The 25096-nt window shown below is 39.1% G+C and overlaps 1 protein-coding gene across 6 annotated transcripts in view; it reads right to left on the reverse strand.

Annotated features, from left to right (window-relative positions):
• Positions 1–2080: 2080 nt before the first annotated feature.
• Positions 2081–25096, reverse strand: part of SANBR (SANT and BTB domain regulator of CSR) — a 74931-nt gene continuing 51915 nt past the window's right edge. For 2 of the 6 annotated variants that reach the window (XM_032177182.2, XM_032177179.2), the window contains 5 exons: positions 24559–24587; positions 24404–24477; positions 23826–23914; positions 20869–20960; positions 17872–20026 (listed from right to left, as the gene is read on the reverse strand). In XM_032177182.2, the coding sequence (XP_032033073.1) occupies positions 19990–20026; positions 20869–20960; positions 23826–23914; positions 24404–24477; positions 24559–24587 (321 nt within the window). In that variant the 3' untranslated portion in view covers positions 17872–19989. Of the gene's footprint in view, positions 2504–5332; positions 5469–17871; positions 20027–20868; positions 20961–23825; positions 23915–24403; positions 24478–24558; positions 24588–25096 lie in introns of those variants that run through there. The other 4 variants (XM_032177180.2, XM_058428773.1, XR_009210023.1 and 1 more) reach the window with 3 other exon arrangements.

Below are 25096 nucleotides of genomic sequence, written 5' to 3' on the forward strand. Positions count from 1 at the left end.
ATAATTCACCAAGTAAAAAAAATGCAAATGAAAAATAGGAAATTATTTGTTATTCATATCAGGCAAAAAGCTAGTACCCATACTAAATAAAGAACCCTTAGAAATTGATAGGAAAACACTAAAAATCCAACATAAAAATGGGCAAAAGGGGCCGGGCACAGTGGCTCACGTCTGTAATCCCAGCACTCTGGGAGGCCGAGGCAGGCAGATCACGAGGTCAGGAGATCGAGACCATCCTGGCTAACACAGTGAAACCCCATCTCTACTAAAAATACAAAAAATTAGCCGGGCATGGTGGCGGGTGCCTGTAGTCCCAGCTACTCGGGAGGCTGAGGCAGGAGAATGGCCTGAACCCGGGAGGCAGAGCTTGCAGTGAGCCGAGATCGCACCACTGCACTCCAGCCTGGGTGACAGAGCGAGACTCCATCTCAAAAAAAAAAAAAAAAAAAGGTCAAAAGGGCTAGCTGTGGTGGCTCACACCTGTAATCCCAATACTTTGAGTGGCTGAGGTGAGCTGATCACTTGAACCCAGGAGTTTGAGACCAGCCTGGGCAACATTGCAAAACCTTACAAAAAAATGAAAAATAAAAAAATTAGTAATAATCAGCTGAATGTGGTGGTGTGCACCTGTAGTCCCAACTATTTGGGAGGCTGAGGTGGGAGGATCACCTGAGGCAGGTAAGACCAAGGCTGCAGTGAGCCATGATCACATCACTGCACTCCAGCCTGGGTGACAGAGTACTACTCTGTCAAAAATGAAAGAAAAGGAAAGGGAAAGGGAAAAGAAAAGGAAAGGGAAAGGAAGGGAAAGGAAAGTGAAAGAAAGAGAGGAAAGAAGAAAAGAAAGAAGAAGGAAAAAGAAAGAAAAAGAGAAAGAAAGAAAAAAGACAAAAAGAAACAGAGAAGGAAGGGAGGGAGGAGAGAGGGAAGGAAGGAAGGAAGGAAGGAAGGAAGGAGAGAGAAATAAGGAAGGAAGGAGGGAGAGAAAGAGAAAGAAAAAGGAAGGAAAGAAAGAAGGAAAGAAGGAAAAGGGCTCCATGCAGCATTTACCTAGCTTGCCTTTCCATCTTTTGCCCTGTGAGGACACAGCAAGAAGGCCCTCACCAGACCAAATGCCAGTTACTTGAGCTTAGACTTGCCAGCCTCCAGAGCTGTGAGAAATACATTTCTGTTCTTTATAAGTTACCCACTCTGGGGTATTCTGTTATAGCAGCATAAATGGACTAAGACAATGGGCAAAGGATATAAATGGGTAATTTTCAAAAGAGAAAACGTAAATGACCAACAAACTTAATGAATGTATGTTCAACCTCATTAATAATCAGGACATAAATAAAAATAGACTATTTCATACTCACTGCACTAGAAAAAGTATAGTTTATCAGTGCCTGCAGTCATCATTCACAGACATTCAGATCCTAAAGGTAGGAGTGGGAACTCTTTGAAGTTAGATGTGGTCACAAGACTTGTTAAAACAAGTGTGAGCCAACTAATTGTGAGCAGAATTGATAACGTCACTTGTGTGCAGAAATTGGGAATAGCCAAATTTGAGCCCTTTAGTCAGTTTTTTTCCCTACTTCATTGAAGCAAGTGTCAGGATGGAAGCTCCGTCAGCCTTGGTCCCTGAGTGACTATGATAACAGAACTTCATGAAGAAGAAATAGACTGTTGAATTAAGACACTGAGATTTTTGTGATTGTGTTACTGTAGCATAATTTAGTTATTCTGACTGATATAACCCCAATTGTTGGTGAGGAAACAGAACAAGTGGGACTTTCATATGCTGCTTGTGAGCCCAAGCTGGTACAACTCTGGAGAAAACTTTTTGCAAATGTTTAGTCAAGTTGACAACGTGTATACCCATGTAGGCACAAGAAAAATGAGCGAAAGTTTTTGCTACAACATTAAAGAAAAAACTGAAAATAACCTCAATGTCCATAGACAAGAAATATGTATTAGTAGATTAATAGAATACATTACTATTGAGTAGCTAAAATAAACTTAAGCTACCTGAATCAAAATATATAATTCTCAGAGTCTAAAAAATTGCATGAGGATATGTATAGTATGACGTCATTATATAAAGTATACATAGCATATTATGCTGTAGCTACATAAAATATGTAGTAAAAGTATAAACATGCATGGGCATAATAAGCATCAAATTCAGAGAAATGTTCACTTCTGGGAAAAGAAGAGGAGGATGCAGGATCCTCGGTGATAGGGTATTTGGAATGTTTTATGTCTTATTTCAAAACATCAAATGCTACTATGTAAAAATGCTGAGTGGTGGGTACCTGGATATTTGTTGTATTATCCTCTGTACTTTTCTGTCTACTTGAAATACTGAATAATAATTAAAAAGAAAATACAAGCAAGCAAAAAGAAAAAGAAAAAGCATCTATAAGTCTTCCTCTCCTGCTCCAACTCTGAAATCACCTTAATTAATATATTGATGTAAATCTGTCCAATGTTCTTCCATATCTTTGTGTCTCTGCCTCACCTGGATAGGAAGAAAAAGGGCGGTAGTTCTTCAGATAACTACAGTAAAGATAGTGTGCAGAGTTTAGCAGGCTATGTACTCTATACCTTAATTTACATATTTAGGAGATGTCGTTTTGCCAAGTTAAAAATATTTACTAAAAGGAGAAACATTTCATTATTATTATTATTATTATTTAGACAGGGTCTCGTTCTGTTGCCCAGACTGGAGATGGAGTACAGTGGCATGATTATCACTCACTACAGCCTTGACCTCTTGGGCTTAAGTGAGCCTCCCACCTCAGCCTCGTGAGTAGCTGGGACTACAGGCACGCACCACCATGCCCCGCTAATTTTTTTTTTTGTAGAAATGGAGTCTCACTATGTTTCCTAGGCTTGTCTCACATTCTCAAGCGCTCTTCCTACCTTGGTCTCCCAAAGTGCTGGGATTACAGGTGTGAGCCTCATTATTATTATTGTTGTTGTTGTTGTTGTTTTTGAGATAGTCTCATTCTGTCGCACAGGCTGGAGTGCAGTGGCGCAATCTCGGCTCACTGCAACCTCTGCCTCCCGGGTTCAAGTGATTCTCCTGCCTCAGACTCCTGAGTAGCTGGGATTACAGGCGCGTGCCACCATGCCCAACTAATTTTTGTATTTTTAGTAGAGACAGGGTTTCACCATGTTAGGCTGGTCTTGAACTTCTGACCTCGTGGTCCACCCGCCTCGGCCTCCCAAACTGCTAGGATTACAGGCGTGCGCCACTGCGCTTGGCTGCCATCACTTATATTGATTTGTTTAGATTCTTTTTTCTTGTGTGTGTTTTTTTTTTTTCCAGAAGAGTCTCGCTCTGTTGCCCAGACTGGAGTGCAGTGGTGCGATCTTGGCTCACTGCAACCTCCACCTTACAGGTTCAAGTGATTCTACTGCCATAGTCTCCCGAGTAGCTGGGACTACAGGCATGCGCCACCATGCCCAGCTAATTTTTGTAGTTTTGGTAGAGACGGGGTTTCACCATGTTGGCCAGGCTGGTCTCGAACTCCTGACCTCAGGTGATCTGCCCACCTCGGCCTCCCAAAGTGCTGGGATTACAGGCGTGAGGCAATGAGCCCAACCTTGATTTTTTAGACTCTTTAAACTTTTTTGCTTTCTCAATTTTCAGAACTATAAGAGACTTCTAAATGCTTAGAGAACCTGTGTTATTAATATACAAAAGCATGACTCTGAAAACAGGCAATTCTGGCACTGAAGAGCATCAGATTTAAACTTCATCTTGCAAGTGGTTTTCTTTGTTCTTTTTCTGCTTTCTTTCCCTTTTCATATTTGCTTTCTATAATTCCTTATGTATTTTAGCTATAATTTCTCTTATCAGCTATTTCCCAGTATTCTGTTTCCTTCTACAAATGATATACACGTGGGCTAAGGCAGGCCAAACTTAGCGCTTAATGTGGTTTTCTTGCACTTTTAGTGCCACCTAATGATAGTGCTCTGGTATAAAGAATCTATGCTTTCCTGATTTTTTTATGCTTCTGAACACATTTCTAGCTGTGGCTTACAGTGTTGGTCTTTTAACGATTATCATGTCACACAGCAGTATAGTTTTCAACCTGTCTGCACAACAGAGTCACCTGGTGACCTCTAAAAACTGCTGTCATTAGGCCTAAATCCAGAGCCACTGTCAGAGAGGCATTAACTCTTATTCATTGGACAAAACTAGATGTCATTTAAAAGTACTCAGTTCCATCACTTACTGGGAAGAGTCAGCTTTTTTCCCTTAGTATACAACTACATATATTCATGGTATTATATGACTAATTATGGCTAAGAATGAATACACTTGAGAGATCCCTTCAAGTACTTGTTCGTAATATATACTAATTCTGATAGTTGCCTACATTTCTTTCTCTTACTTTTTTTAAATTTGGGAAAATATATTAAACACATAAAAGTGCTGTGATTAAAACAACCAACAGTTATATCTGTCATTCAAAAATGAACTAAAGTCTGCAACCTCCGCCTTCCCGAGTTCAAGAGATTTTCGTGCTTCAGCTTCCTGAGTAGCTGAGATTACAGGTGTGTGCCACCACACCTAGCTAATTTTTGTATTATTAGTAGAGGTGGAGTTTCACCATGTTGGCCAGGCTGGTCTCGAACTCCTGACCTCAGGTGATCTGCCCACCTTCTCGGCCTCCCAAAGTGCTGGGATTACAGGCGTGAGCCACCGCTCCCAGCCAAAAAAATATTTATTTTTGACTCTCGCTCTGTTGCCAGGCTGGAGTGCAGTGGCGTGTTCTCGGCTCACTGCAACCTCCACCTCCCGGGTTCAAGCAATTCTCCTGCCTCAGCCTCCCAAGTAGCTGGGACTACAGGCACGCGCCACCACACCACCAGCTAATTTTCGTATTTTTAGTAGAGACGGGGGTTTCACCATGTTGGCCAGGATGGTCTCAATCCCCTGACCTCGTGATCCGCCCACCTTGGCCTCCCAAAGTGCTGGGACTACAGGCGTGAGCCACCGTGCCTGGCAACAAAATATTTCTAATAGAGCAGAAGAGCTGGTCACAGAATCAAGACCAATAACAACGAAACAATGAGAACATTCGACTGCTAAAGTGTGCCAATGTTGTGAGCACAATACCACACAGAAAGAAGAGGTCAGCAGCTTCATGAAGGAGGTGAGATTTGAGCAGGGCCTTGAACAGGGAACAATTTCAATAGGCAGCAAACAAAAGGAAACCATCTAGGTGGGGGAATAACGTGAGCCAAGCCAAAAATGGGAATAAGCACAATGAAGTTATTTCTAAAAGTCCTTCATGTGGTCTACTAACAATAGCTAACATTTTTGAGCACTTACTATATGTCAGGCAGTATTCCAAGTCCTTTCATGTATCAAGTTGTTTAACACAGCAGCACTGTCATCAAGAGCACACTGCTCAAAGCACTTTTTCTGTTGCTCTTAGACACGGTGCCGTCTCTGGGTCTCAGTTTGTCTGTAAAAAAGCAGATAATAATACTACCCTATGCATGATGGATATACACACCCAGGCAAACACAAGAAGAGATTAAACAAAATGATGTAGCTGTTAGGATAAATTGGTGAGATTATGGGTTATATTTCTATTACCCAAATGCAATTTAATGCAATATTGGCCTTTTTGAAACAGTTTTCTTGCAACATAATCCACATATCATACAATTCACCCATGTAAATGGTATAATCCAATGGTTTGAAGTATACTCTCAGAGTTATGCAACCATTACCACAATCAGTTTTGAACATTTTTATCACCTCAAAGAGAAACCCTGTAACCTTTAGCTATCATCCCAGGTGCCCGTATCATTCTTCTCTCTCCTTCCCTAAGCAACCGCTAATCTTGTCTGTCTCTATATATTTGACCATTCTGGACATTTTATAAAAATGGAATCATATGTGACTTTTTGTGATTGTCTTCTTTCACATAGCATGTTTTCAAGGTTTATCCACGTTGTAGCACATATCTACTTCATTCCTTTTTAAAATTTTTATTAATTTTTTTTGTAGAGATAGGGTCTCGGTATGTTGCCCAGGCTGGTCTTGAACTCCTGGGCTCAAGCAGTCCTCCTTCCTTGGCCTCCCGAAGTGCTGGGATTACAGGCGTGAGCCACCATGTCCAGCCTTCATTTTTTATTGCAAGTGAAATTCACATAAGAAAATTAACAAAAGTGTACAATTTAATGACATTTAGTGCATTCACAATGTTGTGCAACCACCACCTTCATCAAGCTCCAAAACATTTTCATTACCCCAAACAAAAACCACACATCCATTATGCACACATCCATTATGCAGTCACATTTTCTTCTCTCCAGTCCCAAACAATTTTTTTTTTTTGAGACAGAGTCTTGCTCTGTTGCCCAGGCTGGAGTGCAGTGCAGTAATGTGTTCTCAGCTCACTGCAACCTCCACCTCCTAGGTTCAAGCGATTCTCATGCCTCAGCCTCCCAAGTAACTGGGATTATAGGAATGCACCACCATGCCCAGCTAATGTTTGTACTTTTAGTAGAGACAGGGTTTCATCATGTTGACCAGGCTGGTCTCGAACTCCCGACCTCAAGTGATCCACCCGCCTTGGCCTCCCAAAGTGCTGGGATTACAGGCGTGAGCCACTGCACCTGGCCAGTCCCTAACAATTTATAATTTGCTTCCTGTTGCTATGGATTTACCCATTCTGGGTATTTTATATAAATAGAGTCATGCAGCGTGTGATCTCTTGTGTCTGGTTTCTTTCACTTAGCAAAATATTTACAAGGTTCACCCTTTTTGTGACTGATTAATATTCCGTTGTATAGATATACAACATTTTCTTTCTCCATTTATCAGTCAATAGACACTTGGGTTGTTTCCACATTTTGGCTATTGTGAATAGTTTTGCTATGAACATTTGTGTACAAGTATTTGTTTGAGTACCTGTTTTCAATTCTTTTGTGTATATATCTGAGTCATATGGTAACTCTATATGTTTAACTTTTTGAAGAACTGACAGGTGGCTTTTCAAAGTGGCTGCATTATTTTACATTCCCATCAGCAGTGTAGAGGGTTCCAATTTCTCCACATCCTTGGCAACATTTGTTGTTATGTAGCTTTTTGCTTATAGCCATTCTACTGAGCGTTACAGTGATACCTCACTGTGGTTTTGATTTGCATTTCCCTGATGGCCAATGATGTTGTGCAACTTTTCATGCGCTTACTGACCATTTGTATATCTTCTTTGGAAAAATGTCTATTCAAGTCTTTCACCATTTTAAAAATTGGGTTATTTTTCTTTTAAATGTTGAGCTGTAGGCATTCTTTATGCATTCTGGATACACGTTTCATTATCAGATACATACTTTGTAAACATTTTCTCACATTCTGTAAACTATCTTTTCACTTTCTTGATGTTCTTTGAAGCACGAAAGTTTTTAATTTTGGTGTCCAATTTATTTATTTGCTTGTTGCTTGTGCTTTTATTGTCTTATCTAAGAATCCTTGCCAAATCCAAGGTCATGATGATTTATCCCTATGCTTTCTTATAAGAGTTTTGCAGTTTTGACTCTTACATTTAGGTCTTTGATCCATTTTGGGTCAATTTTTACATATGGTGTGATGTAAGGATCCAACTTGATTATTTTGCATTAGCCTGTCTAGCTATCCCAGTGCCATTTGTAGAAAAGACTATTCTTTTTCATCCTTGATGAAAATCAGTTGACCATAGAAATGTGGGTTTATTTCTGGACTCCCAATTCTGTTCCATTGATCTGTATGTCTATCCTTATGTCAGTACTCCACTGTCTTGACTATTGCAGCTTTGTAGTAAGATTGGAAATGGGAAAGTGTAGATCTTCTAACTTTGTTGTTTTCCAAATTGTTTTGGCTATTCTGAGTCCCTTTAGTTTTCACATAAATTTTAGAATCAGCTTGTTAATTTCTACAGGGAAGAGAGTCTCTCACAAGTCTCTCTGCTAGAGACTGTGGTGAATCTGTAGATTAAGTTAAGGAATATTCCCATCTAAATAACATTAAGTCTTATGATCCATGAACATAGAATGTCTTTCCATTTATTTAGATGTTTAATTTCTTTCAGCAATATTTTATTTGAATATGTTTTCAGAATTTTTTTTCTTTTGTTAAATTTATCCTTAAGCTTTTAATTTTTTGATGTTAAAAGTTGTTTTCTTAATTTCAATTTTAGATTTTTCATTGCTACTATATAGAAATAAGTTGATTTTGTCATATTGATCCTATATCCTGAAGTATTACTGAACTCAATTCTCTGTTCAAATTTTTTTTAGTGATTTCATAGAATTTGCTGCATACAGGATCATGTCATCTCTAAATAGATACAGTTTTACTTCTTTTCCAATTTAGATGCATTTTATGTCATTTTTTGGGCCCGACTGCTCTGGCTAGATCCTCCAGTACAATGCTGAATAGAAATGTTGAGAATGGGCTTGTTTTGTTCCTGATCTTAGTGGGAAAGTATCCATTTCTTCACCATTAAGTGTAATGTTAGCTGTGGGGTTTTTGTAGATGACGTTTATCAAGTTGAGGAAGTTCCTTTCTATGTTGTTAATGTTTTTTTTTTCATGAAAGAATATTGGGCTTGTTGATTGCTTTTTATGCATCTATTGAGATGATTGTGAGAGTTTTTTTTTTTTTTTTTTTTTTTTTTGAGACAGTCTTGCTGTCACCCAGACTGGAGTGCAATGGTGTGATCTCGGCTCACTGCAACCTCCACTTCCCAAGTTCAAGCAATTCTTCTGAATAGCTGGGATTACAAGCATATGCCACCACTCCTAATTTTTGTATTTTTAGTACAGACAGGGTTTCACCATGTTGTTCAGGCTGGTGTCGAACTCCTGACCTCATGATCTGCCCGCCTCAGCCTCCCAAAGTGCTGGGATTACAGGCGTGAGCCACCACGCCCAGCTGATTGTGAAACTTAAAAAAAAATTATATTGATACAGTGTATTACATTAATTTTCAGAGATTAAGTCAACTTTCCATTCCTGGAATAAATCTCCCTTGGTCATAGGGTATAATTATTTTTGTATGTTGCCAGATTGTGCTAGCATATGTTGAAGATTTTTGCATCTATATTCGTAAGACATACTGGTCTGTAGTTTTCTTTTTCTTGTGATACCTTTGTCTAGTGATGTCTGGGCTTTTCTTCGTAGGTAGTGTTGGACAATTAGTTCAATGTCTTTAGTCGTTATAGAGCTATTCATATTTTCTCTCTTTCTGAGTCAGTTTCAGTAGTTTGTGTCCTTCTACTAATTTGCTCATTTAATCTCAGTTATCTAATTTATTGGCACACAATTGTTCACAGTACACCTTTATAAGTTTTGTTTATCTTCTTTATATCCCTTCTTTCTTTTCTGATTTTAGTAATTTGAGTCTTCCTTAGTTTAACTAAAAGATTTACCAATTTAAAAAATCTTTTCAAAACCTAGCTTTCGGTTTTGTTTTTCTCTATTGTGTTTCCCTTCTCTAGTTCATTTGCTTCCATCTTTATTATTTTCTTTTAGTGTGTTTTTAATTGCTATTCTTTTTCCAGTGTCTTAACGTGGAAGGTTAGGTGGTTGATTTGAAATCTTTCTTCTTGGCTTGGTGTGGTGGCTCATGCCTGTAATCCTAGCACTTTTGGAGGCTAAGGCAGGCAGATCACTTGAGGCTAGGAGTTCAAGATCAGCCTGGGCAACATGGCAAAACCTCAACTATACTAAAAATACAAAAATTAGCCGGGCATGGTGGCACATGCCTGTAATCCCAGCTACTTGGGAGGCTGAGGCACGAGAATCGTTTGTGCCCGGGAGGTGGAGGTTGCGGTGAGCTGAGATCACACCACTGCACTCCAGCCTGGGCGACAGAACGAGACTCTGTCTCAAAAAAAAAAAAAACCCAAAAAACTTTCCTTTTATAAAAAATTTTGTGTATATTTAAGGTATACAAGATGATATAACATACACATATACAGTAAAATGGTTACTATAGTGGAACAAATGAACATATATATCCATCATCTTACATAGTCATACATTTTCCTCTCTGTGGGCAGAAACAGCTATAAGCTACTCATTTAGCCAAAATCCTGAATAAAATACTTTATTACTAACTATAGACTTCATGGTGTATATTAGACCTTTAAACCTGTTTATCCTACATTCTTTCTTCCTTTTTATTTAAGCATTTACAGTTACAAATTTCTCTCCAGGCACTGCTTTAGCTACATCCCATATGTTTTGGTATGTTGTCTTTCTTTTCATTTATCTCAAAGTATTTCCTAATCTCCCTTGTGATTTCTTCCTTGGCCCATTAGTTACTTAGTAATACGTTAACTTCCACATATCTGTGGGTTTCTCAAATTTCCTTGTTCTTTCTCTCTCTCTCTCTTTTTTTGAGACAGGGTCTTGCTCTGTTGCCCACACTAGAGTGCAGTGGTTTGAACATGGCTCACTGCAGCCTTGATCTCCTAAGTTCAAGCAATTCTCCCACCTAAGCCTCCCGAATAGCTGGGACCATAGGCATGCGCCACTGTACCCAGCTAATTAAAAATAAATTTTTGCACAGATGGAGGTCACGTCATGTTGCCCACGCTGGTCCCAAACTCCTGGGCTCAAGTGATTCTCCAGACTTGGACTCTCAGTGCTGCAATTACTGATGTGTACCACCACACCCAGCCTCTAATTTCTATTGTGGTTATTGTATATTATTTTTAATTCCTTTGTGGTTAGAGAACATACTTTATATTATTTATTTCCTTTAAAATGTATTGAGGCTTGTATTATGGCTTAGCACATGGTCTATCCAGGAGAATGTTCCACATGCACTGGAGAAAAATGTATATTCTGCTGTTGTTGAGTGGAGTGTCTATAGATGTCTTTTGGTTTCGTTGGTTTATAGTGTTGTTCAAGTCATCTGTTTCCTTGTCAATCTTCTGCCTTATTGGTCTATCCATTATTGAAAGCTCATTCTTGTTGAATTGTGTTATTTCCTCTTTCAGTTCTGTCAGTTTACACTTTATGAATTTTGGTGCTGTTTTTTGGTTCATATATGGTTATAATTGTTATATTTTCCTGATGGAGTGACCTTTTCATTATAAAATGTCCCTCTTTATTTCTAATAATTTTTTGAAGCCTATTTTGTATAACCACTCCTGCTTATGGTTGCTGTTTGCATGTTACATAATTTTTTATCATTTTATTTTTTATTTTTTATTTTATTTTATTTTTTTGAGACGGAGTCTTGCTCTGTCGCCCAGGCTGGAGTTCAGTGGAGCAATCTCGGCTCACTGCAAGCTCCGCCTCCCGGGTTCACGCCATTCTCCTGCCTCAGCCTCTCCGAGTAGCTGGGACTACAGGCGCCCGCCACCACGCCCGGCTAATTTTTTATATTTTTAGTAGAGACGGGGTTTCACCGTGGTCTCAATCTCCTGACCTCGTGATTCGCCCGCCTCGGCCTCCCAAAGTGCTGGGATTACAAGCGTGAGCCACCGTGCCCGGCCTATCATTTTATTTTTAATCCATTTGTATCCTTGAATTTAAAGTCTGTCTCCCATATGCTGCATTTAGTTGGGATTTTGTTTTCTTATCTAGTCTGATGTTCTATGCCTTTTGATGGATAACATACTCACATTTAATATTATTATTTATATAGTTGGATTTACTTTTGCTGGTTTACTTTTTGCTTTCTCCATGCCTCCTATCTTTTCTGTTTCTTTATTCCTCTTTTACTTTCTTTTGCATTAAGTAAATATTTTCTGATGCAACATTAATTTTTAAATGATTTTTTACTATATATTTTTTGAATTATTTCCTCAGTTGTTGCTCCAGGGCTTACCATATATACATCTTAACATCAGAATCTGTTTCACATTTATAACAAATTCCAAAGAGATATAGAAATATTATTCCTATATAGCTCCATTCCCTGTTTCCTCTTGTGGTATTGTTATACATACATATGTTACAAACTCAGTAATACATTGTTATAATTATAACTTTACTTTTATACCTTTTTAAAAAGCTGAGGGAAGAAAATGGAGAAAAAATATATTTATAGCTTTTATTGCATTAGCCTATAAATATATATTTATAGCTTTTATTGCATCAAATTTATTTCTCATTTCTGATTCTCTTCTTTTGTTCCTGTATTACCACTGGGAGTCATTTCCTTAGTCCAGTATAGCTTTGCTCCCATCCACCTCCTTTGTTCTGTTATTGGCAAATATATTACATGTCTTTGGTACAGTCCCAACAATAAAATTATATACATATTCAATTGCTTTTTAAAATTAGTTAAGAAATATGCATGTCGTCTTTACTAATGCTTTTTTGTGTGTATTACTGTCTAGAGTCATTTGTTTCAGCCTCAGTAACTTTCTTTTTTTTTTTGAGATGGAGTTTTGCTGTTGTTGCCCACGTTGGAGTGCAGTGTCATGATCTCGGCTCACTGCAACCTCCGCCTCCCAGGTTCAAGTGATTCTCTTGCCTCAACCTCCCGAGTAGCTGGGATTACAGGTGCTGCCGCCACACCCGGCTAATTTTTGTATTTTTAGTACAGATGGGGTTTCACCACGTTGGCCAGGCTGGTTTCAAACTCCTGACCTCAGGTGATCCACCTGCCTCGGCTTCCCAAAGTGCTGGGATTATAGGTGTGAGCCACCGTGCCCGGCCACCTCAGTAACTTTCTTTTAGTATTTTTTGTAAGGTGGGTCTGCTAGCAATGAATTATCTCAATTTTTGTTTATCTGGGAATCTCTTCATTTTGCCTTCATATTTGAAAGACAATTTTTGCTGAATGTAGGATTCTTGGTTGACAGATTTTTCTTTGAGCACTTTGAATGTTATCCCACTGCCTTCTCCTCCTTCATTTTGGAACAGGATCTCCCTCTGTCTCCCACACTGGAGTGCAGTGGTGTGATTATAGCTCACTGCAGCCTCCAACTCCTGGGCTCAAGTGATCCTCCCACCTAAGCCTCCCAAGTAGCTGGAATTACAGGTGTGTGCCACTATGTCTGGCTATTTAAAAAATTTATTTGTTAAGGCCGGGCATGGTGACTCACGCTTGTAATCTCGGCACTTTGGGAGGCCAAGGCAGGCGGATCACCTGAGGTCAGGAGATCAAGATGAGCCTGACCAACATGGCGAAACCCCGTCTCTACTAAAAATACAAAAAATTAGCTGGGCGTGGTGGCAGGTGCCTGTAATCCCAGCTACTTGGGAGGCTGAGGCAGGAGGATTGCTTGAACCTGGGAGGTGGAAGTTGCAGTGAGCTGAGATCAGGCCACTGCACTCCAGCCTGGGCAAGAAAAGCAAAACTCCATCTCCAAAAAAAAAAAAATTATTTGTAGAGATGAGGGCTCCCTATGTTGGCCAGGCTGGTCTTGAACTCTTAGCCTCAAGCAATCCTCCCTCCTTGGCCTCGCAAAGTGCCAGGATTATAGGCATGAGCCACTGTGCCTGGGCTGTTATCCACTGCCTTCTGTTCTCCACTGCATCTGATGAGAAGTCAGCTGTTGATCTCACTGGGGTTCTCTTGGAAGTAAGGACTTTTTTTTTTTTTTTTTTTGAGATGGAGTCTCGCTGTGTCACCCAGGCTGGGGTGCAGTGATGCGATCTCAGCTCACTGCAACCTCCGCCTCCTGGGTTCAAGCGATTCTCCTGCCTCAACTTCCCAAGTAGCTTGGACTACAGGTGCGTGCCACCACGCCCGGCTAATTTTTTGTATTTTTAGTAGAGACGGGTTTCACCATGTTAGCCAGGATGGTCTCCATCTCCTGACCTCGTGATCCGCCCGCCTCAGCCTCCCAAAGTGCTGGGATTACAGGTGTGAGCCACTGTGCCGGACCATAAGTAAGGATTTTTCTCTTGCTTCTTCAAGCTTTTCTCCTTGTCCTTGCACATTTTTTACTATAATGTGTTTGTGGATTTCTTTGCATTTAACCTCTTAGAGTTTGTTGAGCTTCTTGGATGTGTAAAGTTTTTCATCAGATTTGGAAAGTTTTCAGCCGCTATTTCTTTAAATATTTTTTTCTCTTCCTTTCTCTCTCTCCTCTCCTTTTGGAACTTCCATTAGATGTATGTTAGCGAGCTTAATGATGTCTCATATTTTTCTGAGGCTCTGTTCATTTTTCTTCATTCTTTTTTTCTGTTTATAATGTTATTTTTAGACAAAGAAAAAAGTGGGGAAAAGGTGGGAAAAATATAAGGATGGAAAAGTTACCTAATCACTTTGGTGAGCTTATGAGATGCTCATAATTCCATAGCATTATAAACGCTGGAGTGATTACTTATTATCCAAGTGTTCATGTTTAATATACTGTTGAGATAAAAGGGTGGCCATCAGATCAGCTTATTTAACTTTCTATTCTGCTCAGAACTTGAAGCTACCCAGATTTCAGCAGAATTCACCTGGACTCATGTCTACATCAAACTAATCTAGTGTATCTTTCTATAGGGTGACAGACAAACTGATCTTGAGAACCCATGACAAGGTATTTGTGACAAGGCCTCTATCTGCTGAAACTCCAACAGGTGCAGATTAAAATGATGCCGGGCTGGGGACAGTCCAGATATTGGAGATACCACCCAAAAATATGAACTCCAGAGGAAAGGTTTTTGGTGCCAGCTGCTCCAGTCACTGTTCTAGGCACTGTGGACATAGCAGTAGTCAAGAAGACCAGGTCTCTGCTCTGGCGTTCACATTTTATCATGAGATACAGATTGCAAACCAACAAATAAAGGAAGGAAAGTATCAGAGTAATAATGTCAGTTATGCACAGAAACTATGAGGATGTGATGAGAGTGACTTGGATGAATATTTTATACTAAGCACATAGGAAATACCTCCTGTGAGGAAGTAACATCTAAATTAAAACCTGAATTATAACAGCCTTCTAGACAGCAGGAATGGCTAATGTCAAGGAACAGAAAGGTGGGAATGACTTACTACATTCCAACGTAGTAAATAAGATGGAAAATGAAGTCTGAGAGGCAGCCAGGGGGTAGGCCATGTAGGACTAGTGTAGGTTGGAATTTTTTTTTTTTTTGAGACAGTGGCACGATCTTAGGTCATGGCAACCTCCACCTCCCAGGTTGAAGCGATTCTCCTGCCGCAGCCTCCCAAGTAGCTAGGATTGCAAGCACCCGCCACCATGTCCAGCTAATTCTTCTATTTTTTAGTAGAGATGGGGTTTTGCCATGTTGGTCAGGCTGGTCTCAAACTCCTGACCTCGTGATCTGCCCATCTTGGCCTCCCAAAGTGCTGGGATTACAGGCGTGAGCCACTGCGTCCGGCCTGAAGGTTGGATTTTATTCTAGGTTTGATGGGATGCTATTAGTGTTAAGCAGGGCAGTGATGTGATCTGAGTCACACTGAAAAATCACGAACGTCACTTTGTGCACAAGTTATACAGAAGTTTGAAATGGAAGCTGGGGAATTACTTATGAGGCATTTGTAGTACTTCATGCAAAATATGTTAATAACTGGGGGTGGTGATAGTGGAGATAGAGAGAAGCAAATGGATGTGGAGTACATATGGGACTTGCTGATAAATTGAATGTCAGGTGTGAAGAAAAGAGATGAATAAGGAATACTTTCCAGATATTTGCCTTGTGTACTTCAGTAGGCAATAATGCCATTTACTGAATTGCAAAAGAATGGGTTTCAATAAGCAGAGAGTTTGGGGGCTGGAATGGGAAGGGATATCACAAGTTCTGTTTTGATTATGTTAAGTTGGAGATACCTACTGGTACTCCAAGTACAAATGTTAAGCAGACAGTTGAGTAAACAAGCCTGGAACTACCGAAAGTGCACTCGAGTCGCCTGCTTTCAGTCTGAAGAAGCTGCCAGTGAGGCAGGAGGCCTCTAAGAGAAAATTTTCAGGCAACCCAAGGGAAAACTATTTCAAAGTGTTGGAATGTATTGATAGACCCAGATTCCAACCCCAGTATGTAGTTTACTATGCCTCGCTGAATGTTCTCTTCCACCTGTAAAATGGGGATAATGCCCAATTTGGTGGGGGCGGGGTGGGGCGTGTTGTGAGGCTAAAGGAGATAAGGAATATATCAGAAGGATGATCTTTGGCATAACCAAAGCATTCAACAAATAGCAACTACTAGGACCATCACCTTCAGTTTGGTAAGAATTGGCTGTGTTCATAAACAAATAGTAAGAACCAAACTGGCTATATTTTCTCAAGGAAAGATACATCTTAGAAAGAGAGCTGCTGTTAGACTTTGCTGTGGCCTTCACTTACTGTCCTTCAGTTGAAGCCTCTTTGAAAACAGCATAGCTCCCTACCACATAGTTCCCTACCACGTATCAGGAAACAGTATTCTTTACCTAGCTCTTTCTACAAATGCCACTTACTTTGCCTAAATAAGATAAGACATTTGATATGATTTTCTTTTAAGTTTCAAATGATGCCATAGAAACCACGAAAGTATTAGGTGCCTCCTTTCTTGCACCAAATACATATATGGACACACATACACAGTCTTAACAACTCAAGTTACAGGAAAAGGGATATGAAACTCTTAAAAGAATTTAGGCTACCTTCCACATATTAACATAACAATGCAACAATAATAGCAAACATTTATGGAGGGCTTACTATAGGCCAGAAAGTACTGTGCTAGTTGTTTTAGATCTATTAACTCATTTAATTGCCCCCAAATCTTATAAGGGTGGAATAATATTATTCTTGTACCGTCTTCCCCAATAGATCAGCTTTAAATAGGAGAAAGACAGTTAGCCTATTAGAATTAAACTGGCTAGCTATCCCAGTCCTGGGAGGTGTGACATAGTTGCTCAGTGAATAGCTGAAGGTTGGCTGCAGAATTAATTCCAGGAATTAAAGACAAAATACATTTTTTTGTTTGTTTTTATATTATAATGTGCCTTTAGTAGACAAGCTTGACAGAGCTTCAGCCTCAGCTTCCAAAGCAATAAGCACATCTCACTGTACCTGGCTGAGTATTGTGAAGAAGGAAAGTAACAAATAAATGCAATTGTGTACCATCAGCATTGTTATCAGATCATCTTTTCTGAAATATTTTATCCCTTAAATGTTTGGTAAATCTTTACCAGCATAACCTCATTTAAAATAATCTTTTTTTTTTTTTTTTTTTGACAGGGTCTTGTTCTGCTGCACAGGCTGGAGTGCAGTGGCACAATCATGGCTCACTGAAGCCTTGCACTCCCAGGCTCAAGCAATTCTTCCACCTCAGCCTCCCTAATAGCTGGGACCACAGGTGCGTGCCACCATGCCAGGTTAATTTTTTTAATTTTTATTTTTGTAGAGACGAGGTCTCACTATGTTGCCGAGGCTGATCTTGAACTCCTGGGCTCAAGCAATCCTCCTGCCTTGGCCTCCAAAAGTGCAGGGATTGCAGACGTAAGCCACTGTGCCTGGCCTAAAATAATCTTTTTTTTTTTTTTTTTTTTTTTTTTCTGTAGAGACGGAGTCTCGCTCTGTCGCCCAGGCTGGAGTGCAGTGGCGCAATCTAGGCTCACTGCAAGCTCTGCCTCCCGGGTTCACGCCATTCTCCTGCCTCAACCTCTCCGAGTAGCTGGGACTACAGGCACCCGCCACCACGCCTGGCTAATTTTTTTTTTTTGTATTTTTAGTAGAGATGGGGTTTCACCGTGGTCTCGATCTCCTGACCTCGTGATCCGCCCACCTTGGCCTCCCAAAGTGCTGGGATTACAAGCGTGAGCCACCGCGCCTGGCCCTAAAATAATCTTAAAACTCAAAAATTTCACCTTGTAGCAGAGATAATTTTCCATGAAAACCTGTGGAATCTAGAGCTACTCTAGACTTTTTTTCTGAGAAGATGGAATAATTCAGATAAAGAGACTTTCCAGACAACTTTTGTCATTAACATTTATTTCAATTAAAGAAATGTGAATCCAGGATTAATGTAAGGTGAAATATTAAAGTATCTGGCAAAAGAAATGCTATTAAGAGTTTAAGTAAAATGTTTGCGGTACTGGTGCTATGTATAACAGACAAACATTAACAAAATAAAAAACATTCTTTTTTTGTTTTAAATTGAGATGGAGTCTTGCTCTGTCGCCCAGGCTAGGAGCGCAGTGGCATGATCTCAGCTCACTGCAACCTCTGCCGCCCGGGTTCAAACAATTCTTGTGCCTCAGCCTCCCGAGTAGCTAGGACTACAGGTGTGCGCCACCATGCCTGGCTAATCTTTTTGTATTTTTAGTAGAGATGGGGTTTCACCATGTTGGCCAGGCTGGTCTCAAACTCCTGACCTCAGGTGATCCGCCTGCCTTGGCCTCCCAAAGTGCTGGGATTACTGGCATGAGCCACTGCACCTGGCCAAAAGCATTCTGAAGAGAATCAAATTCTGATAAACTCTGGTTTGTAAAAATCAATTCAGTGGTACAGTCCTCCCAGGGGAGAAGCAGTTTGCCTTTTTACCATCAGTTAAAAATCAAAAGAGCATATATATTTTTTCCTTACCTAGTCGTGACTATTACAGCACTGTTTACATGTACAAACTCAAATCCTTTAATCAGAAAACACAGTAAACTACAAAAAAAAACTCTGGTATTTAACAGAGTACTTACATATAATATGTACTACAAGACATTTTCTTTAGAAAATAAAAGTCTATTTCCACAGTATCAAACAATTGAAACAAATATAAACTGGAACAAAATTTCTAAACAGCAGTTCAAAAACCTTGGCAAAGCCAAGGTTATCAAATAACATCTAGCTTCATTTATCAACTAAAAGACTCACTAAAAAGAATGATTTCTGTACGTGTAAACTGAGTGTAACACTTCAATATTTCAATGGAAATTGCTCTTTTGTTACACATTATTAAAGTCTGTTCTCTGAATAATTTGAAGAAATGTCAATTATAAGGCAAATTAAGACTTAAAAAAATAGAAACAGTGCATCTTAAAGTTTTTCAGAGACCTACATATAATTTACAAACACATAATTTATTATATGATTACAGTTTGGAACAAATTTTCCCTGAGCACTCTTTCTGCCTGGTTAGAAAAATTTAAACATGATTTATAAAATAGAATTTCATTTGGATTTTTCTTGAATATATGCAAATTTTCACCTGTCTAATGTATTTGGAAAAATTTAGACCAAACTAGCAAGTATAACTGTTTTAAGGAGTTATTTGAATGGTTATAGAAATATGGTTGGGTTTTAGAGCCCTGCAAACTGTACAGTGGGTGTCTCATATAACAGAAATGATTTACTATCCTAAAACTATCAATGGTTATTTTACCAAATTCAGAATGCCACTAGTTTCACAGAGGACAGAGGTAATAATCAGTAATTCCAGCTCAGATGATCAATAGATAAGCATTAAAAACTGAAAGAAAAAAAAAGTTGGATTAACATTGTACTTTCCACGATATAATGCTGAAAAAAATTAACCCTTCTGCCCAACACAGTACTGAAATACCTTACCCTGAAACTTCATTTAATGCAGTCTTGAGACCTGTCACTCCTTAATATTCATGAAGACTTAAAATTAGCATCATTGGGAATTTCATCACACAACCTGCAGTTCTCAACGCTATCTCAAGATTTACAGCTCCAAAGACATACTACAATCAGTGCACATGCATGGTAACACTACCAGTTGTGTTCTCCTAACTTTTAAGGTCTTAAAAAAACTTGGCTACCTGACAATTTAGGCCTCTTCTTTTTCAAATAAATAAAGGAAAACACTGGGAGTCTCAACTATGCAAATTTGTAAATAATTGCTTTCTACATAGCCTAGAATCATATTAGAAGAAAATCAGATTTAAAAAGTTTCATATTTACAATTAGATTTTCATAAAACCAAACTATGTATTTCTTTTAGCATTATGATTTATGTGGATTAAAATAATTATAAAACAGCTGGAAGTCATTGTTCTGAAGATCTTCAAGAAGTGAGCAATTTCAGATGTCCAGGAGAGTGCCTTCTCTCTTTTTACTTATATTTTAAGGTGCTTTATGCAGGACGCCCTTGACCAAAACGACTTTTAGACCTAGATTTTTTAAATAGAAAAGGAGGTCAGAGTTGCTTCTAAAACAATAGGAAGTTGGTGCTCCTTCAGATTATGTTGGCTTGGCAACATCAAGGTTTAATAAATCTTCTTGCAGCTCCGTAATCCATTTTCTAAAACTCTTAAAAGGAGATGTATTTTTGGAATTCAGATTTGTTACTTCTCAGAGATAATATGTTATGTACATTGTATATAATGAATCTGGAGCAGTGCCCCATAATCAAATATAAGTGGGATGAATAAAAAATATAAATGGTATCACAGCAGCTCAGTGCAAGTTTGAATTGCTACAAATGTATGAAAACACTTTTAGCTTTTTGAACTTTCTAGATTTCAGAATTATAGATAAGGAATTAGAATCTGTAATATTAATGTTCAAATCTCAGTAACTGTTAATCTCTAACAGAAAACTTGTGATGTAAAATGACACAAGACCCACCAGTTGGAGTAAGAGAAATAAGATATAAAGCAAGGAATGGTAAAGATTACAGTGATTTATATAAAGTATTAATATATGATCACAAACAGTACAAAAATTCTGCTACTTCCAGTAGCACTGTAGCTTACATTTTTATCAGGAGTTGGCTCAGAATGAAGCTAGTCCAACAAGCAGAAAACTTAAAAAAATCCACAAAGCTATATTTTCATTAGATTTTATCTTTTAAGTTAAAATCTGTTTCTAATTAGTGCCTTGATAATATAATCATTGAAACAAAACATAAAACCAAACTCAAATGATATGTTTCTACTGTTCATATGATTTATCTTAAAAAAAAATTCACTTCAAAGCCATTGACACTCTGGTTTAGTTTATGCTGATTTACCTTGTGTTTTTCTCTGAGCTGCTTTGGCGTGCACTAACTGGCACTGAGGCCTTGATTTGTGCTTCCAGCCTGGAATAAATACCTCCCGCAAACTGCAGAATAAAGAAGCAATACTGTTATCGTCACAGAATCAATAGAAGCTCTGCTTTATTAAAATGGGATTACTTTTTAATTTAGAAGTAATTTTATTTTGATTTTTTAAATCCAGTCTTTTTGAGGTTTAATTTACATAAAGAAAAATGTACCATTTTAGTGTACAGGTGTGGGTTTTGACAAATGCATACAGTTTTATAACTACTGTCACAATGAAGACACAGAAAATAGTCTTATCACCCCCAAGAAAATTCCCTTGTTCCCCTGTCAAGTGGATCTACCTACCACTACCAATTTCTGGCAACTATTTGTCTGTTTTCTATCCCTGTAGTTTTGCATTTCCCAGAACATTATATAAGTAGAATCATATAACATGCAGCCATTTGAATCTAGCTTCTTTCACGTATAGGAGATCCAGCCATATTGATGCATACATCAGAAGTTTGTTCCTTTTTTTTGGAGACAGCCTCTCAGTCTGTCAGCCAGGCTGGAGTGCAGTGGTGCGATCAAGGCTTACTGCAGCCCTGACCTCCTTGGTGATCCTCCTACCTCAGCCTCCAGAGGAGCTGAGACCACAGGTGTGCACCACCATGCCCAACTAATTTCTTATTTTTTGTAGAAACAGAATCTCCCATGTTGCCCAGGCTGGTCTTGAATTCCTGGGCTCAATGTTCTTTTTGAGATGGAGTCTCGCTCTGTGTTGCCCAGGCTAGAGTGCAGTGGCACAATCTTGGCTCATTGCAACCTCCACCTCCCGGGTTCAAGCGATTCTCCTGCCTCAGCCTCCTGAGTAGATGGGATTATAGGCCTGCGCCACCATGCCCAGCTAATTTTTGTATTTTTAGTAGAGATGGGGTTCCACCATGTTGGCCAGATGGTCTTGATCTCTTGACTTTGTGATCCGCCCACCTTGGCCTCCCAAAGTGCTGGGATTACAGGTGTGAGCCACTGCACCCGGTCCAATGTTCTTTTTATATGCAGTTTGTTTTCTCATTTACCAGGTAAAGGACATCATTTATACTATTTCTAGTTTTTAGCAATTATGAATAAAGCTATTATAAAAATGTGTGAATTGATCTGTATGGTGAGGGAATGTCTATAAGAAATTGCCAAACTATTTTCCAAAGTGACCATCCTCATCAGTACTTGGTATGGGATTTTTCCTTTGGAGAGAGGGTCTCATTCTGTTGCCCAGGCACGAGTGTAGTGGTGTGCTCTTGGCTCATTCCAACTTCTGCCTCCCAGGCTCAAGTGATCGTCCTACTTCAGTCTCGCAAGTAGCTGGGACTACAGGCATCCACCACCATACCCGGCTAATTTTTGTTATTTTTTTGTAGAGATAGGGTTTCATCATGTTGCCCAGGCTGGTCTCAAACTCCTGGGTTCAAGTGATCCTTCCACCTTGGCCTCCCAAAGTGCTGGGATTACAGGTGTGAGCCACTGTATCTGGCCTCATTTAGGTTTTAATTTACATCTCCCTAAGGACTAATGATGTTGTATCTTAGCACATCTAATAATATATGCTTATCTGGCATGGAAATCCTTTTTTTCATGGTGTCTGTTTACTCTTCTGCTCATTTATTTTTATTAGGTTTTTAAATTTTATTACTGAGTTTTGAGAGTTCTTTATAGATTCTGGATACACATTCCTTATCAGGTGTTTTACACGTATTTTCTCATAGTTTATGGCTTGTCTTTTCATTGTCTAAATAGTGTCTTTTGAAAAGCAGAAATTTTAAATGCTGATGAAGTCCAATTTTTCATTTATGGATCATGCTTTTGGTGTTGTATAGGCTAAGAAACATTTTCCTAAGGTAACAAATATTTTCTCCTATGTTTCCTTTTAGAAGTTTTATAGGGAAGTAAATTTTTAAATAAAAGAATTAGGGCAAGAATATGGTACTTACATAATACCAATACTAATGATAATACATAATGTCATGACTAAAATTTAATTCTAGCAAGAATATAGGTGTTTCTTGTCACCATTTTCAGCAAGATGACATCTTATTTTAGAGATGATATCTAAGCACTCACTACATGCAGAGTTGATGAAAACTGGTACTTTCAGACAGTCGCCCTCTGGATAGTTAGCATTTGGTCAACAATGCACAGTTAACCTACCCTTGGTGTGATGACACACTTTCAGCAATGATGTACTTTATTATATGTGTTATAGATGACGTATGGACCATGGATAATAAGACATGGTGGAAAACTTTTACGTGAATAAACAGGCTAACTGGTACAGAATATAAAAAAATACCTAAATGTGGCCGGGCATTGTGGCTCACGCCTGTAATCCCACCTACTTGGGAGGCTGAGGCAGGAGAATCACTTGAACCTGGGAGGTGGAGGTTGCAGTGAGCCAAGATGGTGCCATTACAAGTCTCAGTGAGCGAGACTCCATCTCAAAAAAAAAAAAAACAACAAAAACCCCCCACATATATTTGGCCAGGTGTGGTGGCTCATGCCTGTAATCCCAGCACTTTGGGAGGCCAAAGTGGGTGGATCACCTGAGGTCAGGAGTTCGAGACCAGCCTGACCAACATGGCGAAACCCCATCTCTACTAAATACAAAAAAATCAGCTGGGCATAGTGGTGCATGCCTGTAACCTAGCTATTTGGGAGGCTGAGGCAAGAGAATTGCTTGAACTCACGAGGCGAAGGTTGCAGTGAGCCGAGATTGCACCACTGCATTCCAGCCTGGGCAACAAGAGCGAAACTCCATCTCAGAGAAAAAAACAAAGACATAAATTACTCTTTTAAAATTCTGCCTAAAACATCTTTATAATCCTAAGCTGAAAATACAAGTAGGAAGGCATATTTTACAGAAGTACAATACACTAGTACACAATTCTTACTTCTTTTGCTTCCTTTGACTTGACTCGGTCCAGATCTCCCAGTCTCATTTTTATTAGGTGCCCTGTAATTTCAGACATTCGCCGTTGATCTGAAGGGAAGAAAACAGTAAACTTTACTTTTCATAAGGATGATATATAACTTTTTATTTCTCAAAAAAGACTGTAATCGCCTAGGGTTTATGAAAATATCTTTTGATACTATTTTACAGACACATACATCTATATATCTGTGAAGAATTTAAGTTAGCCAAGTGGCAAATGACGCATCTGAGGATAATTGTGCTGCTTTTTAGATTACCATAAAACAGCCTAAAACATATTCAGTCACCTTTACAGTGAAAATAATGGGCAAAGGTCAATGTGAGTGATCTCAAAACCACGGATGCATAAAATAATACATTATTCAGTGGGGTTGTCTAGTAATGAAACTCTGGTTGTTGCCTAAGGGAATTTGCAAATTTGGGGCCTTACTTTAGCTAGACTCTCTAGAGCTATTCAGCATACTGTATAAAATGAAAGACACACCAATCATTGCTATTTACATCCAATTTGTACATTACCCAAACAATAAAATTTACCGTCTTCTCTTTGTGCATCCTGGTTGAATCTCAAGGATCTTGTGGCATCCCACTTATTCTTTTGCATACTCACACTATTGAAAAAATTGAACAAAAATCAGCATTGATGCTTCTTTAAGAGTGGATATCTGATTGGATTAAGGAGCAATACTCACACGAAAGGAGACACATCTCTAGAAGCTGACTAAAAAAAAGTAGACAACATTAAGGCCCAATTAGAACATATTTACTGATTAGTGCTATAGTTAGTAATAAAAAGAGTTCACTCTTACTGAGTGTGAAGACACTGTACCAAGAGCATTACAAGTGCTATTTCATTTAAACCTTGCACCAACCACAGGAGACAGGCACTGTTAATATCTTCATAACAAAACAGGTTCAGAGAAGTTAAACTTCTCCAAAGAGATACAGACCTAGAATTTGAATCCAGCTTCATTGGTTAACCTTGGAATCCCAGCTTATGCAATTTTTTTTTTTTTTGAAGACAGGGTCTCACTCTGTTGCCCAGGCTGGAGTGCAGTGGCATGATTATAGCTCACTGCAGCCTCGACTTCCTGGTCTCAAGTGATCCTCCCACCTCAGCCTCCTGAGTAGCTGGGACTACAGGTGTGCACCACCATGCCTGGCTAATTTTTGTATTTTTTTTTTAGTAGAAATGGGGTTTTGCCATGTTGCCCAGGCTGGTCTCAAACT

This window comes from Hylobates moloch, unplaced genomic scaffold (genome assembly GCF_009828535.3).
Source record: "Hylobates moloch isolate HMO894 unplaced genomic scaffold, HMol_V3 SCAFFOLD_15, whole genome shotgun sequence".
Taxonomy (NCBI): Eukaryota; Metazoa; Chordata; class Mammalia; order Primates; family Hylobatidae; genus Hylobates; species Hylobates moloch.